Raw genomic sequence first — 11953 nt, 5'->3', positions numbered from 1 at the left:
CCCCCGTTAAAGGTACTTCCTCGTGCACTAAATACTTGTCATAGATTTAGGTGAAGTATAGGCTGAAATATGTTTAGATTCATTGAACCCACAACAAATATTTAGGGCTAGAGAGAGAATACACTATCGTATGTATATGCATGTGGGTATACATGCCTTACAACTTTTTTCTCATCGTCGTGCCACCTAGAAATGTATTGATTGGACCAAAACAAAACAGAGAGCACCATATGCTTTATTCAGGACTCAGGAGAGGAATGAGTGCATGCTAATCATCATTTCCCTCGTTTTATCAGTTAAATGATGTAGTAATCCATTATCGAAAAACGTCATCTATGTAATCTATGTAATAATGGAAGAAAACGTCAACCTATTGCAGCCAAGCGGTGCCTCATAATCTGGGCACAATAATTCAGCCAGCCGTGGAGTTTGCTTCTTGATCTTGAGCGCCGTATGCTAAACTGGACACGTTGACAGGGCGGAACATGATGCGCGTCGTCGATGTGTCACCATGCATGTCATGTAACGTGTTTAGCTACACCTGTACATGGACGTTTTGAAATTGCATTAATGTGTCGCCCATATATGCGTAAACAATAAATCTGAAAACTTCACGCAAAACAAGTGTGTTGAAAATGTGGCTTAGACGTAGGGAGAAGACGAAATAGGAGTATGGTACCCAAAAAAAAAAATCCAGTTCCTGCCCTGTGAACTCAAATCATTTGGTTGCGTGCGATAAATAGACAGGAGCAGAGGACGACACGAGTAGGTGCTACGAGCCTATATGCTTTCCCCCTTCTGTTTCTGCATCCTCTCTTCTGTTCTGTTTCATCCTCTCTTCTGTTCTGTTGCTCCATTGCTCGCTGCTAGCTCCCAGCTCCGGCAGCGGCTTCCACTTCGTTCCCCCCCTTTTGATTTGTTAGTGCTTCGGTCCGAGCAGCCCCCCTTTTGCTTCTCGAGTGCTTCGGTCTGATCTGCCTTGGCCACTGCAACTCTGCAAGGGAGTAAGGAATCCGAATCCGAGGTGAATTTCCTCTCTTCTTTTTTTGTTCAGATATCCCCATTTCAGTCTTCATTTCTCCTTTTCTCTACTTCAGAGTATTAGATGCTCTCTCTATTTCTTTGCATTCATTGTTGGGATTTAGCGCAGTAGTACAAATTGTTTGATTTAATTTGGGGTTCCCTTTTTCTGCTGCAGTCTGAATGAATGAATGAACATTCATCAAATGTAGTGTCAGAATAGAGTATATCCCTCAACCTCATCGGTTCATCTCATCTCAACTGCATCACCAGTTCACCGCTGCACTGCCAGAGCCGATTGATCAGTTTCCTCTATTTCGCATCCAGCTATTCTTTTACAGGCGAAGGAATTCAGAGGTATCTGATTCCACATCCTGCAGGTATAATAACAAGAGCATGTGAGCTCTGAGTCATTCGTCCATGAATATGCTGATCAGCACCGACACCACTAGTAGCAGGTACTTCCTCCCCATGTATATACTGCTGCTAAATCTATGTGTCAAGATACATACTGGTGGGTGGCAAGGTACTTAACGTGTCTCCACTTGTGTCTGTATCCGCAGGGTGGGAATTGTCGATGGTAACCGGAACCGTCAGGCCGTGCACGGTGTCCCTTACCTTATGCCCGCGTACCAGACCGCCAGTGATAGGCTCGTCGACGACAATTTGATCAGGTATGGTGATGACTCTCACGGTGCCGAGAGAGTCGGTGCCACTGAATTCACCGAGATGGAGGAGGGTGATGCCGTCTGGATACCGCCTGAGGCGGCCGACAGCAAGGATGAGACTCAGTTGGGTGCATACACAAACAGTGATGACGATGACAACGATGATGGTATGAACTGGGGGCAGCCGAGTTCCAGTGAGTCGGAGCCCAGCCCCAGCCCCAGCCCCAGTCCAAGAGAGGAGCGGCAGACGGCGATGCTCAAGGCCATGGACAGGCAGCTCAAGATGCTGGCCAGCCGGTTCCTAGCATCTGCCGGCATCTCACTGCCCCGAGAAGACGACGGCGGCGAGAGCTGGCTCGACATCGTCACCTCCCTGTCCTGGGAAGCTGCCCTGCTTATTAAGCCCGACGGCAAGGCCGGAAACGAGATGGACCCGGGGTCCTACGTCAAGGTCAAGCGCGTTGCGTCCGGTACCCGCAGACAATGGTAAATATCCTAAACATAACCAGATTATCATCGTCACGGCGAGATTAATGGGTCTGTCTCTCGTCGCAGCGAGGTGATCAATGGCTTGGTATTCAAGAAGTATGCGGCTCATAAGCACATGCCGACCAAGTGTCACAACCCCAAGCTGCTGCTGCTTACAGGCGCCCTCGGGGATTCCGATGTGGGGCTCTCATCATTTGATTCCATGGAACAGGTTCAAACTACATACTACTGAGTTTTCTTCCATTCAGAATTTGTGTACTCTGTTTTGAGAAATACTCCAACTTAAGGTTTATATCGATGGATCAAACACCAACACTGTCTTTTTTTAATCAGGAAAAGGGCCATTTAGAAAAGGCTATTAGCCAAGTGATGGAGACATGCGCTCCAAATGTTATTATGGTAGAGAAAACAGTTTCCCGTGACATTCAGGAGCTCCTGTTGAACCATGGTGTCACTCTAGTGCTTGATATGAGGCTCAACCGGTTGCAGAGGATTTCTCTCTGCTCCGGCTCTCCCATAGTCTCGGTTTCAGAGATCCTAAACACGCCAAAGTTGAAGCAGTGCGACTACTTCCATATTGAAAAGGTCGTGGAGGAGCATAACTGTACTGGTGAAGGCGGGAAGAGGCCATCTAAAACATTGATGTTCTTGGAAGGCTTGCCCAAGCCGTTGGGGTGCACGGTAAGCTTTCGTCCGTTTATTTTTTCTCCATTGTGCATTGATGTCATATTATAAGATTCATGTTGAACCTATTTGATCAACTTTAAAACCAAATTTCTATCTCTAACAAGATGATTCTTCTTTAATATGCTTGGTTGCATTGTGCTGACAATAATGGGTATATCATCTGCACAGCCTTTATAACTTATATTCCTGCAGATATTACTAAGAGGAGCAAATAGCGAAGAACTGAAGAAAGTCAAGCAGGTCATGCTCTACACGGTATTTGCAGCGTATCACCTGGTTCTTGAGACATCTTTCTATGAAGATCAGAGGGCATTCTTGAATGATACAGATACTCCAAACTATGTCGGTATGAGGGAATGTCCATCAGTAATTAGTCATGCAAATTCAGATGCTTTATGGTCACCGACAGATGGCTGCTTGAGTGAGCTGACGGAGGATACAACCATCCATTATGATTCAAATCCTGCACCTCCCTCTGAAGAAATTATACGATCAGTCTCAGGAAGATTCATTGATATATTCCGCCATCAGAATATTTATCTACCTGTCACTTCTCAGGAGTCAGCTGATCATCAGAAAGAAGGAAGACTTGAACTCAATCAAGAAGTACAAAGTGAAGGTTTTGATGCCAGGGTAAGTACCAATGGACCGGCCGATTCTGGTAAGTACATGGAAAATTTCAAACACTTCCAGAAACAAGTATGTGCCAAAACAAATGAACAGATGATAGAGGCTGATCATCCAACTGGTGGAGAACATGAGAAATTATCAGTTGCATCGGAAAATGGGGAGCGGCACAGCACTGCTTACAGTGAAGAGAAAGCCTCACACATCAACAAGGCTGATGATGTACTGGATCCTCAGAGCATACTGATTTTGATGTCCAGCCAATGCATCGCAAAACAGGTCGTCTGTGAGCAGAGTCATCTGTCTCGGATAAACTATTATGGGAATTTTGATGTCTCCTTAGGACGATATTTGCAAGACATTTTGCAGAATCAGGTACCATCATTGTTACAGTATCCCACTTAGAAATAAGATGATCAGTACTTTATATTCCGCTTGTCATCTTCTTTTGCTTTTGCTTTTGCTTTTGTTTTATTTTTTATATAACTTAGAACGAAAAGCATCAGTAGGATCTCACATTTGTTCAAATAGAAAATGATTTATTGTCTTGTATTATGCTCCCTAGAACGCCCCCCTGTAAGCTGCATAACTTTGGTACTGACAAGCATGCCCTTGTGTGATAGTCATAGAGGAGCTTGTCTGCCGTTTGATTCCAAGGATGTGCTCAACTGCTCACGAGTCGTGTACATTTATATGTGGCAGAACCTAAGCTGTTTCTCATGCGGAGACCCTCCGGAGGCTCACATGTACTCCTACACCCACCGTGAAGGAAATCTGACCGTTCTTGTGAAGCGCTTGCTGCCTCGGCATCGTTTGCCTGGTGAGTCCAAAGGAAATATTTGGATGTGGACTAGATGTCTAAAATGTGAGCATGAAAGTGGGATATCTAAAGCATCTCAAAAGGTGCTAATGTCGACTGAGGCACGTAACCTATCGTTTGGGAAGTTCCTTGAACTTAGTTTTTCAAGCCACTCTGCCGCTAGAAGGCTATCGATATGCGGGCATTTGGTGAACAGGGACTGCCTACGCTTTTTTGGGTAGGCAAATGATTCAAGAAGTTATATTATGTTTGTGTATATTTGTTGTTGATTTTCTCTTGCAAAATAATGATGTTAACATAGTTTCTTCCTTTTGGTGTGGGATCTGTCAACTTCAGGCTGGGCTCGAAAGTTGCAATGTTTCAATATTCATCAGTCGAGATATACAATGCCTGCAAGCCACAACAAACCCTCGAGTTCCATAATCCCTCTACACATGAGTTGTTCCAGCAACAGGGGAGAAATGTATGTTCTGTTTAATTTAATTAGTTGTGCCATCTCAGGGCTACGTTAGTACGCTACTAGCCTTCAAAATGCATCCGTTAATGCCTCCATTGTGTTCATTTAGGTTCTTTCTAGAGGAGTTACCCTCTTCAGTGAAGTTGAAAGCATGCTACAGCACACGGAGAATCAGTTTCCTGAGGTGGCGATTAGCTGCGGCGCATTACTTCCTGTTAAAGAGTTCTCTCAGCTCAAAGAGATGTTGATTAAAGAGAAGACCGAGTTTGTGGTAAACTGCATGCCCCTTTTCTTCTATTACTTCAATCATGTACCCTTGATTTTTTGGAACTGTTATTTTACTGGTAGTCCATTGATATTATCAAGCAGGATTATCTGGTGAAGGCTGTTGATCTGCATGGTATGTCTAGGTCTTCTGTGCATGAGATTCTTGATGTAAATTGGCTCTATCAGGACCTTCTGCTTGAACTATATGTGTGGGACCGTCGGTTGCATCGACTCCTGCTGTGTAAATCTGCTGGAACAGAAAGAATGAGTAATGGCATGAAGGTGACTGTTGATCTTACTCATGACCGAATGGCAACTGTCGAGACCGATGGTACTCCTGGCTGTACCAGCAGCCAACTGCGAAGGGCGATATTGGCAAGTCCTCAGGATGTACACTATGAAGAACAAGATAGCACAGATATGCCATCATCTGGAACATCGGATAGCTTGGATGTGCAGGGGCAGGACAATGGTCCAACTGTACATCCGATATCCGTTAGGCAAGAGCCATTTCATATTCCACAATTCAGAATGTCTGAATGGGAAGACAGGGAGAGATGGGTTTGGAATCCACTTTCTGAGTTAAGATTGGCTTACAGGCAGGAACTTCAGGCTGGATGTTCCGAAAAGTTTGAGCTCGTTAACCGCTATTCTCCGTCTCATCTGACCTCCTTGCACAAACAATCTGCTGAAGAGGTGTGCTCTCCAAAGTTCACAGTTGGTCCAGGCGGTAATGTCTTGTCTGTATCAGAAGATGAGATATCCAGCATAATCTCCCGCGCTCTCGCCATATCCGAGGATCGTCGTCATTTACTGGATTCTATCATTGAGAGTCATGCATCGGACAGTTGTAGCTTTTCATCTGAAGGTTCTTCTCCTTCCGCATCCTGGTCATCGATTGAATCTTCAGATTCTGAAGCAAGCTTTTCATCCGACGACCTCTACAACTACGATAGCTCGCTTCTATCATCCTCTCTCCATCCGGAAATATATGTCAATGGGAAAGCAGCTCTCAAGGGAAAATATTCAGTCATCTGTGTACATGCTAATCAGTTCTACACTCTTAGAAAGAAATCTTGTCCATCTGAGCTCGCATATATCGCTTCCTTGAGCCGGTGCAAGAAATGGGACGCTCAAGGCGGAAAAAGTAAGGCTTTATTTGCAAAAACAATGGATGGCAGGTTCATCATCAAGCAAATAAAGAGGACAGAGTTTGAGTCTTTCATAGAAGTTGCCCCCGATTACTTTAAGCATGTTTACCACTCTCTTGATACCGGCAGCCAAACTTGCCTTGCCAAAATTTTAGGAATCTATCAGGTATTCTACATCAATGGAACATTATTTCCAGATTTTCTTTTGCGGTTTATTGTGTTTTAAAGTGTGAGTGTCCTAATTCAGGTTAAGCAAATAAGACATGGCAAGGAAGTGAAGATTGATCTGATGGTAATGGAAAATCTTCTCTTTGGACACAATGTGTCACGGATATATGATCTCAAAGGTGCAATTTTTTCTCGATACATTGCTGACTCAAGGGACAGTGACACTGTTTACTTGGATCAAAATTTTGTCGAGGATATGTCTGTTTCTCCAATCTATATTGGAGGAAGAACGAAACACCTCTTGCAGCGGGCGATCTGGAATGATACATCTTTTCTTACGGTATGTATTTACTTTACTTCAACTACGGGTAAATCACCCATATTTGTATCAGAACATAAATTAACAAAATTATTATGCTTGCAGTCAATTAATGTTATGGACTACTCTCTACTTGTGGGAGTGGACAAACAAAACCATGAGTTTGTATTCGGCATCATTGATTACTTGAGGCAATACACATGGGACAAGCAATTGGAGACATGGGTAAAAACTTCTCTCGTGGTGCCAAAGAATGTTTCGCCAACGGTAATTTCACCACGAGAGTATAAGAAAAGGTTTAGGAAGTTCATGACCAAGTACTTCCTGACAGTTCCAGATGATTGGAGCACAGCGAAGAACCATTCTGGGACCTGTAAATCGTGTGCCCATGGCAACTGTAATTTGTCGAAAATTGATAGCCAGAAGCCTCATCATCAAGCTGAAGCATGCTCTATTCAGTGAAGAACTTCTCTCGCTCTTATTCGGTTCATTTTCTGGCTTGTATTTAGTTATTTTGCAAAGCAGTGTACAGAGAATAAGTGTCTGACTTCACTTGTAAAGTTATAGAGTATTCATCTTTTAGGCAATTTTTTTGGAGGAAATGAGGTTCAAAATACATGTACCCTCGCAGCTTTTGTTACTTGTCCAATTCATAGTCAGTATATTGACAATTTGAAATCACGTGATCTGCACATCATTTGTTGAGTTCTTGGTTTTATTTAATTGGAGACAATGTATAACAGGATGGCTATGCCAAGATGATAAATATGGTAATGCTATTGATTTTCATACCAGCAACCTAAGGTCTAAACATATGGAAGCAAAACAAGAAAACAAAAGCACCGTGGTAATCACGAATCCTCCAGGGTTTAGTTAAGCTAGTAACTGACAACCCTATGAGAATCAGAATAACTCACAAAACTAATAGTTTTGCCTACATACAACATAAGCAGCCTCACAAGAAAGTATTGCCCCTACCAGACATTGGCTTCTCCCAACGTAGCATCTGTATGCCAGATCGTAGTGGTACCATCAACCGCCGAAATGGAATGCCTCTTGGATATGATATGAGAGTATTCGGCTAAACCTTGTCTTGCTTCTCGCCTACAAGGGGGAGCATCTCCACCCGACTTCTCGGCGAATTCGTTCTTGGGCTCCCTGGGGCGGCAGCTTGCTGTTGGGAGATCAGATGCCTCACATACCCATAGAAAGTACAGCCAACGAGCGTGATTGCGCATCCAATTGCATTCATGGGGGAGATCGGGTTCCGGAAGATCAACCACGACACCAGTACTGCAACAGCAACCTGCAGCGTCACAGTGTTCAGTAGTAGAAACAGAGGAGAAACTTGCGGGAAGAAAACATAACTCAGAATGATCTTACTTTAAGGTTGCCAGCAACATTGAAGGTCACTGCGGTGGTTGAATGGATCACGTAGAAGATGGAGAAGTTAAGGCAAAACGCAAGCACCCCTGAGCCTAGGATGATAACCAGTGCAGAAACAATCGAGTCGTGTGTGTAGAACCAGTCGATTACGCCGCCTCCTTCAAGCAGCATTGCTGGTAGAGCCAGTATCATGGTAGCAAAGGGTGCCATGTAGTACACTGTGTTAATGCTGCAAATAAAAGAATAGATTGAACTTGGTCGTAACACTACCGTAAGAAGTAAATTCTGTCATCATCGAACTTAAAGACCACATATCATTTTAGGGAGAAAGAAGATTGATTGTTTAGCGACTAGAGCACACCATAAGATTAGCATGTACCTGTCAAATTTGTAGCCATGGAGCAGGGACTCTGCCAGGATGGTCTTTGTAGAGGTGGCAAGGCAGCCAACCATGGCAGCGCAGAAACCAAACATGTTGAAACTAAGCTCTGTCATTGAAGTTAGGAGTATCCCCCCAACAATAGGGACAAGCGAAGCCCATATGCGCCACTCGAAGTGCTTGCTCCAAACCAGCCACTGCAGAATAACTGCATAACCAAACGACCAATTCTATCAGAAAAGAGCAGCCACCAACACTGGCAGAAAGAGCATGGACTTGACGCCGGTACCTGTGGTGGCGGGAGTGAATGACTTGATGGTCTGCATGAAGGAGACCGGGATGTAGCGCAGGCTGATGTTCCCCAGCACGATGTTCATGCAGAATACAAACGACATGGGGAAGATCCTCCTCCAGCGGTCCTCCGGCTCGACCTGGATGAGTGGCTTCGCCTTGAGCACGTGGATCGCAATGTAGGCCCCGATCGAGGAGCAGATGAAGTGCACGCAGGAGACCGTCAGAGGGAACTTGAAGTCCAGTTTCTGCACATAAGGTTTTATCTCGTATGGTCAATCGTGTTTGTCTCCGTGTACGAGACTAGAAGGTTAGCACGCCGCCCAGAATAATAAGTTCATTTTTAGCTATATGTATCCAGTATAATCAGGCACATTGTTCTGGGTCACACACACAATTCAGGACAGTCGTGTAGTTCTGGGTCAGAAATTCAGAATTCAGGACATTATGATCAAATTGAATTAATCAGTGTATGAAACATACCAAAAATCAGTGGATATGGGCCAGCAGCAAGTTGAAGGAACAATATTACAAATCAAAGTGGAACACTGTGTGCACATTATGACCAGTTGAATTAATCAGTGTATGGACTAAATAGAAACATATTACCAAATCAGTAGACATGGGCCAGTAGCAAGTTGAATGACCAATATTACCAAATCATAGTGAAACACAAGTCATATAGTTCAGTGTGTACACGTTATGATCACTTGAATTAATCATTGTACGGACCAACCAAAAATCAGTGGATGTGGCCCAGCAGCAAGTTGAAGTCACAATACTACAGAACCAGAGCGAGACACCTTCTTAGCGAGTGACAGCGACTCAAACTCACCAAGCTACGACGAGGTTTAGTACTAGAAAGAACCAACCTAACACGCAAGTATGAATCACGAGATCCGAGCGAGCAATGGGGACGGCAAGCGACGATGAGACGCGAGGGGGCGAGATGGGAAGGAAAGGGTACCTGGAAGATCCACTTGTTGGTGATGATGACGGTGACGTTGAATCCCCACCACTGCAGGATGGCCAGCACCGCCCGCATCGTGCCCAGCCCGCCGCCGCCGCCGCCTCCCTCCATCTCAGTCCCAATCTTGCCTCTGTTGGGCTGGGCTGGGAGGCGCGCCGGGGAGAAAGCCCGACGCCTCCTTCCTGCAAACCCAACCTCACCTCCGGCGGAGAGTGGCCGTGAGAGGAGGGGGAGGAGGAGGAAAAGGAGAGGAAATCGCTGGCGATGCGATGCGAGAGAGTTGAGGAGGAGGAAGGAAAAGGGCCGGCCGCGTAGAAGAGTACAAAGAAGCCGAGCTGCCGCTGCCGGTTCTCACTAGTGTAGAACCAAAGGAAAAAAGAAAAGATTTTGGCCATATATAAATGGAGCGATCGACTGATCGATTGGTGCAGCAATAGTTTTTTGGGAAAATTTGCTACAGGACACCGTTATTTTTTGGCATTTGCTGAAACACACCGCTCGATTGTGTCTTTGCCAGGTACCATTAAAATTTTGTGGCACATTTGCCAGAACACACCACCTGGCTAATAAGGGAAAGGTTTGCACTTTGTTTTCAAAACCAGTCATCACAGGCAAAAGTGCAAAACTTTCCGTTTTTGGGCTGGTGGTGTGTTCTGGCAAATGTGTCACAAAATTGTAATGGTACCTGGCAAATACATAATCGGGCGGTGTGTTTCAGCAAATGCCAGAAAATAACGGTGTCTTGTAGCAAATTTTCCCTAGTTTTTTTCCTGCTTGTGCAGTTGCTATCTCGTCTGATTGATTAGCACTTTCCTAGAAAAAGAGGAATTGTTCAGAAAAATGCATACATATTACATGTGTGAATTGTGATTCTGAAGAAGATGCCAATGTTGACTTGGTATATTCGTTGACACACCACCGAGGTAGCTTTGCGTGATCAAGTCCCAAGTCAAATCTGGAAAAAGTTGCTTCAAGATTTGGACTTGCTTCGCCGAACCAATGCACTCAAATAGAAGTAGTCAAGCAATCCAACTTTGTTCCCTCAAGAAAAAAAATCCAACTTTGCTGACTAAACTTTGACAACATGTAAGGTTTGTTTGATTACAGGATAAGTGTAGGAATAACATAGGAATATGCAATTTTCTACTGTGGCACAAGTGTGCATTTTGTAGTTCAAGATACATGTAGCTTATTTATTAAATTTTTAAAAAACAACATTTGGGCCTTTTCTTTTTCAAATTCCTAGGTACAAATACTGATAGCATAGTAACATTGTGATTATACTTTCTCATATCATTTTACTTTGTTTTTACCATGTTTGTTAGGATATACCAAAATAGGAATATTACATGACTGTGTTTCTGATACATCTAAATTTAAGATATTTATGGATTCTGAAAAACGAATGAAGTATATTATATTTATATATGTACGAGATAGGAAAATAACTTGTTCCGTACCAACAAGTGAGTATTCAAATTTTTTTGACAACCAATACCACGTATATTTATAGTAATAAATAGTACATGGTAGAGAGACTCACTTCAACGATTACCAAATAAAGTATAAGAGAAAGGAGCAAATCACTGAGATCTTCAAATTCTTGTTTCTTTCATGACACAATCTTGTACTTCTCTGAAGGCAGCCAAACACAGATACCAAACCATAGACCTAAAAATAACAACGAACGTTCTTCCATTGTTTTCATTTGAGCCGCACTGCCAAGGCTACGTGCACTCGCGCAATCATTGAAGTAGTCAATCAACATCGACAAGAGTACCACCACCAGTATATCAGGGAAAAATAACCGAATAACCTGATCAACATCGCTGGAGAGCCGAGAGTACGAATCACCATTGCCGAGGACGTAGCAGCCGGGACAAAATATTGCGAGGATAATCCTCCTCCCGGCAACCAGGAGAAAAGATCCAAAATCGATCTAGAGAAGCAGGATCTGAAGATCCATACCTAAAGAATTGCAATCCTCCAACACCACCAATAAACACCACGATTGAGATCTTGTTGTCGAACGAAGGACTGAAGAACACTTATTGTAGACAAGACCATCTCCAATGTGGCGAAGCCGCAAAGATCAACAAAAAGACGGCTACTAAACCCTAATCTAATTTATTGAAAACCCTACTTATTAAAAACTCCACGCAAATATCGGGATCCCCACCCCTCCTGACGCCGACGAGATCGACCGGAGGAGGGGGAACCGATATATGGTGGAGGTGAAGACGGAGACGGAGTG

General features: G+C 43.9%; 2 protein-coding genes across 4 annotated transcripts; one reads left to right on the top strand and one right to left on the bottom strand.

Moving 5' to 3' along the window:
• The first annotated feature begins 739 nt into the window (after positions 1-739).
• On the top strand, positions 740-7354 carry LOC127300913 (putative 1-phosphatidylinositol-3-phosphate 5-kinase FAB1D). Of its 3 annotated transcripts, XM_051331122.2 has the most exons (13): positions 740-1024; positions 1199-1244; positions 1401-1478; positions 1584-2174; positions 2244-2388; positions 2511-2858; positions 3057-3866; positions 4194-4528; positions 4648-4774; positions 4878-5039; positions 5138-6352; positions 6434-6694; positions 6779-7354. In XM_051331122.2, the coding sequence occupies exons 3-13, from the start codon at positions 1441-1443 to the stop codon at positions 7133-7135; spliced, it is 4389 nt and encodes a 1462-aa protein (XP_051187082.1). In that variant the 5' UTR covers positions 740-1024; positions 1199-1244; positions 1401-1440; the 3' UTR covers positions 7136-7354. The 3 variants fall into 3 exon arrangements, with proteins under 3 accessions (XP_051187082.1, XP_051187079.1, XP_051187078.1); XM_051331119.2 differs by lacking the exon at positions 1199-1244; XM_051331118.2 differs by having other exon boundaries at positions 1199-1478.
• A 78-nt stretch (positions 7355-7432) lies between these two features.
• On the bottom strand, positions 7433-10064 carry LOC127300931 (UDP-galactose transporter 1). The gene is made up of 5 exons (XM_051331128.2): positions 9697-10064; positions 8728-8977; positions 8439-8646; positions 8057-8288; positions 7433-7979 (listed from the first exon to the last, which is right to left on the bottom strand). Exons 1-5 carry the CDS (start codon positions 9808-9810, stop codon positions 7755-7757), a joined length of 1029 nt encoding a protein of 342 aa, XP_051187088.1. The 5' UTR covers positions 9811-10064; the 3' UTR covers positions 7433-7754.
• Between the last annotated feature and the right edge of the window lie 1889 nt (positions 10065-11953).

This window comes from Lolium perenne, chromosome 1 (assembly GCF_019359855.2).
Source record: "Lolium perenne isolate Kyuss_39 chromosome 1, Kyuss_2.0, whole genome shotgun sequence".
In the NCBI taxonomy this organism is placed as follows: Eukaryota; Viridiplantae; Streptophyta; class Magnoliopsida; order Poales; family Poaceae; genus Lolium; species Lolium perenne.
Note: the sequence above shows the minus strand (reverse complement) of the source record. Positions and strands in the feature narration are given on the sequence as shown.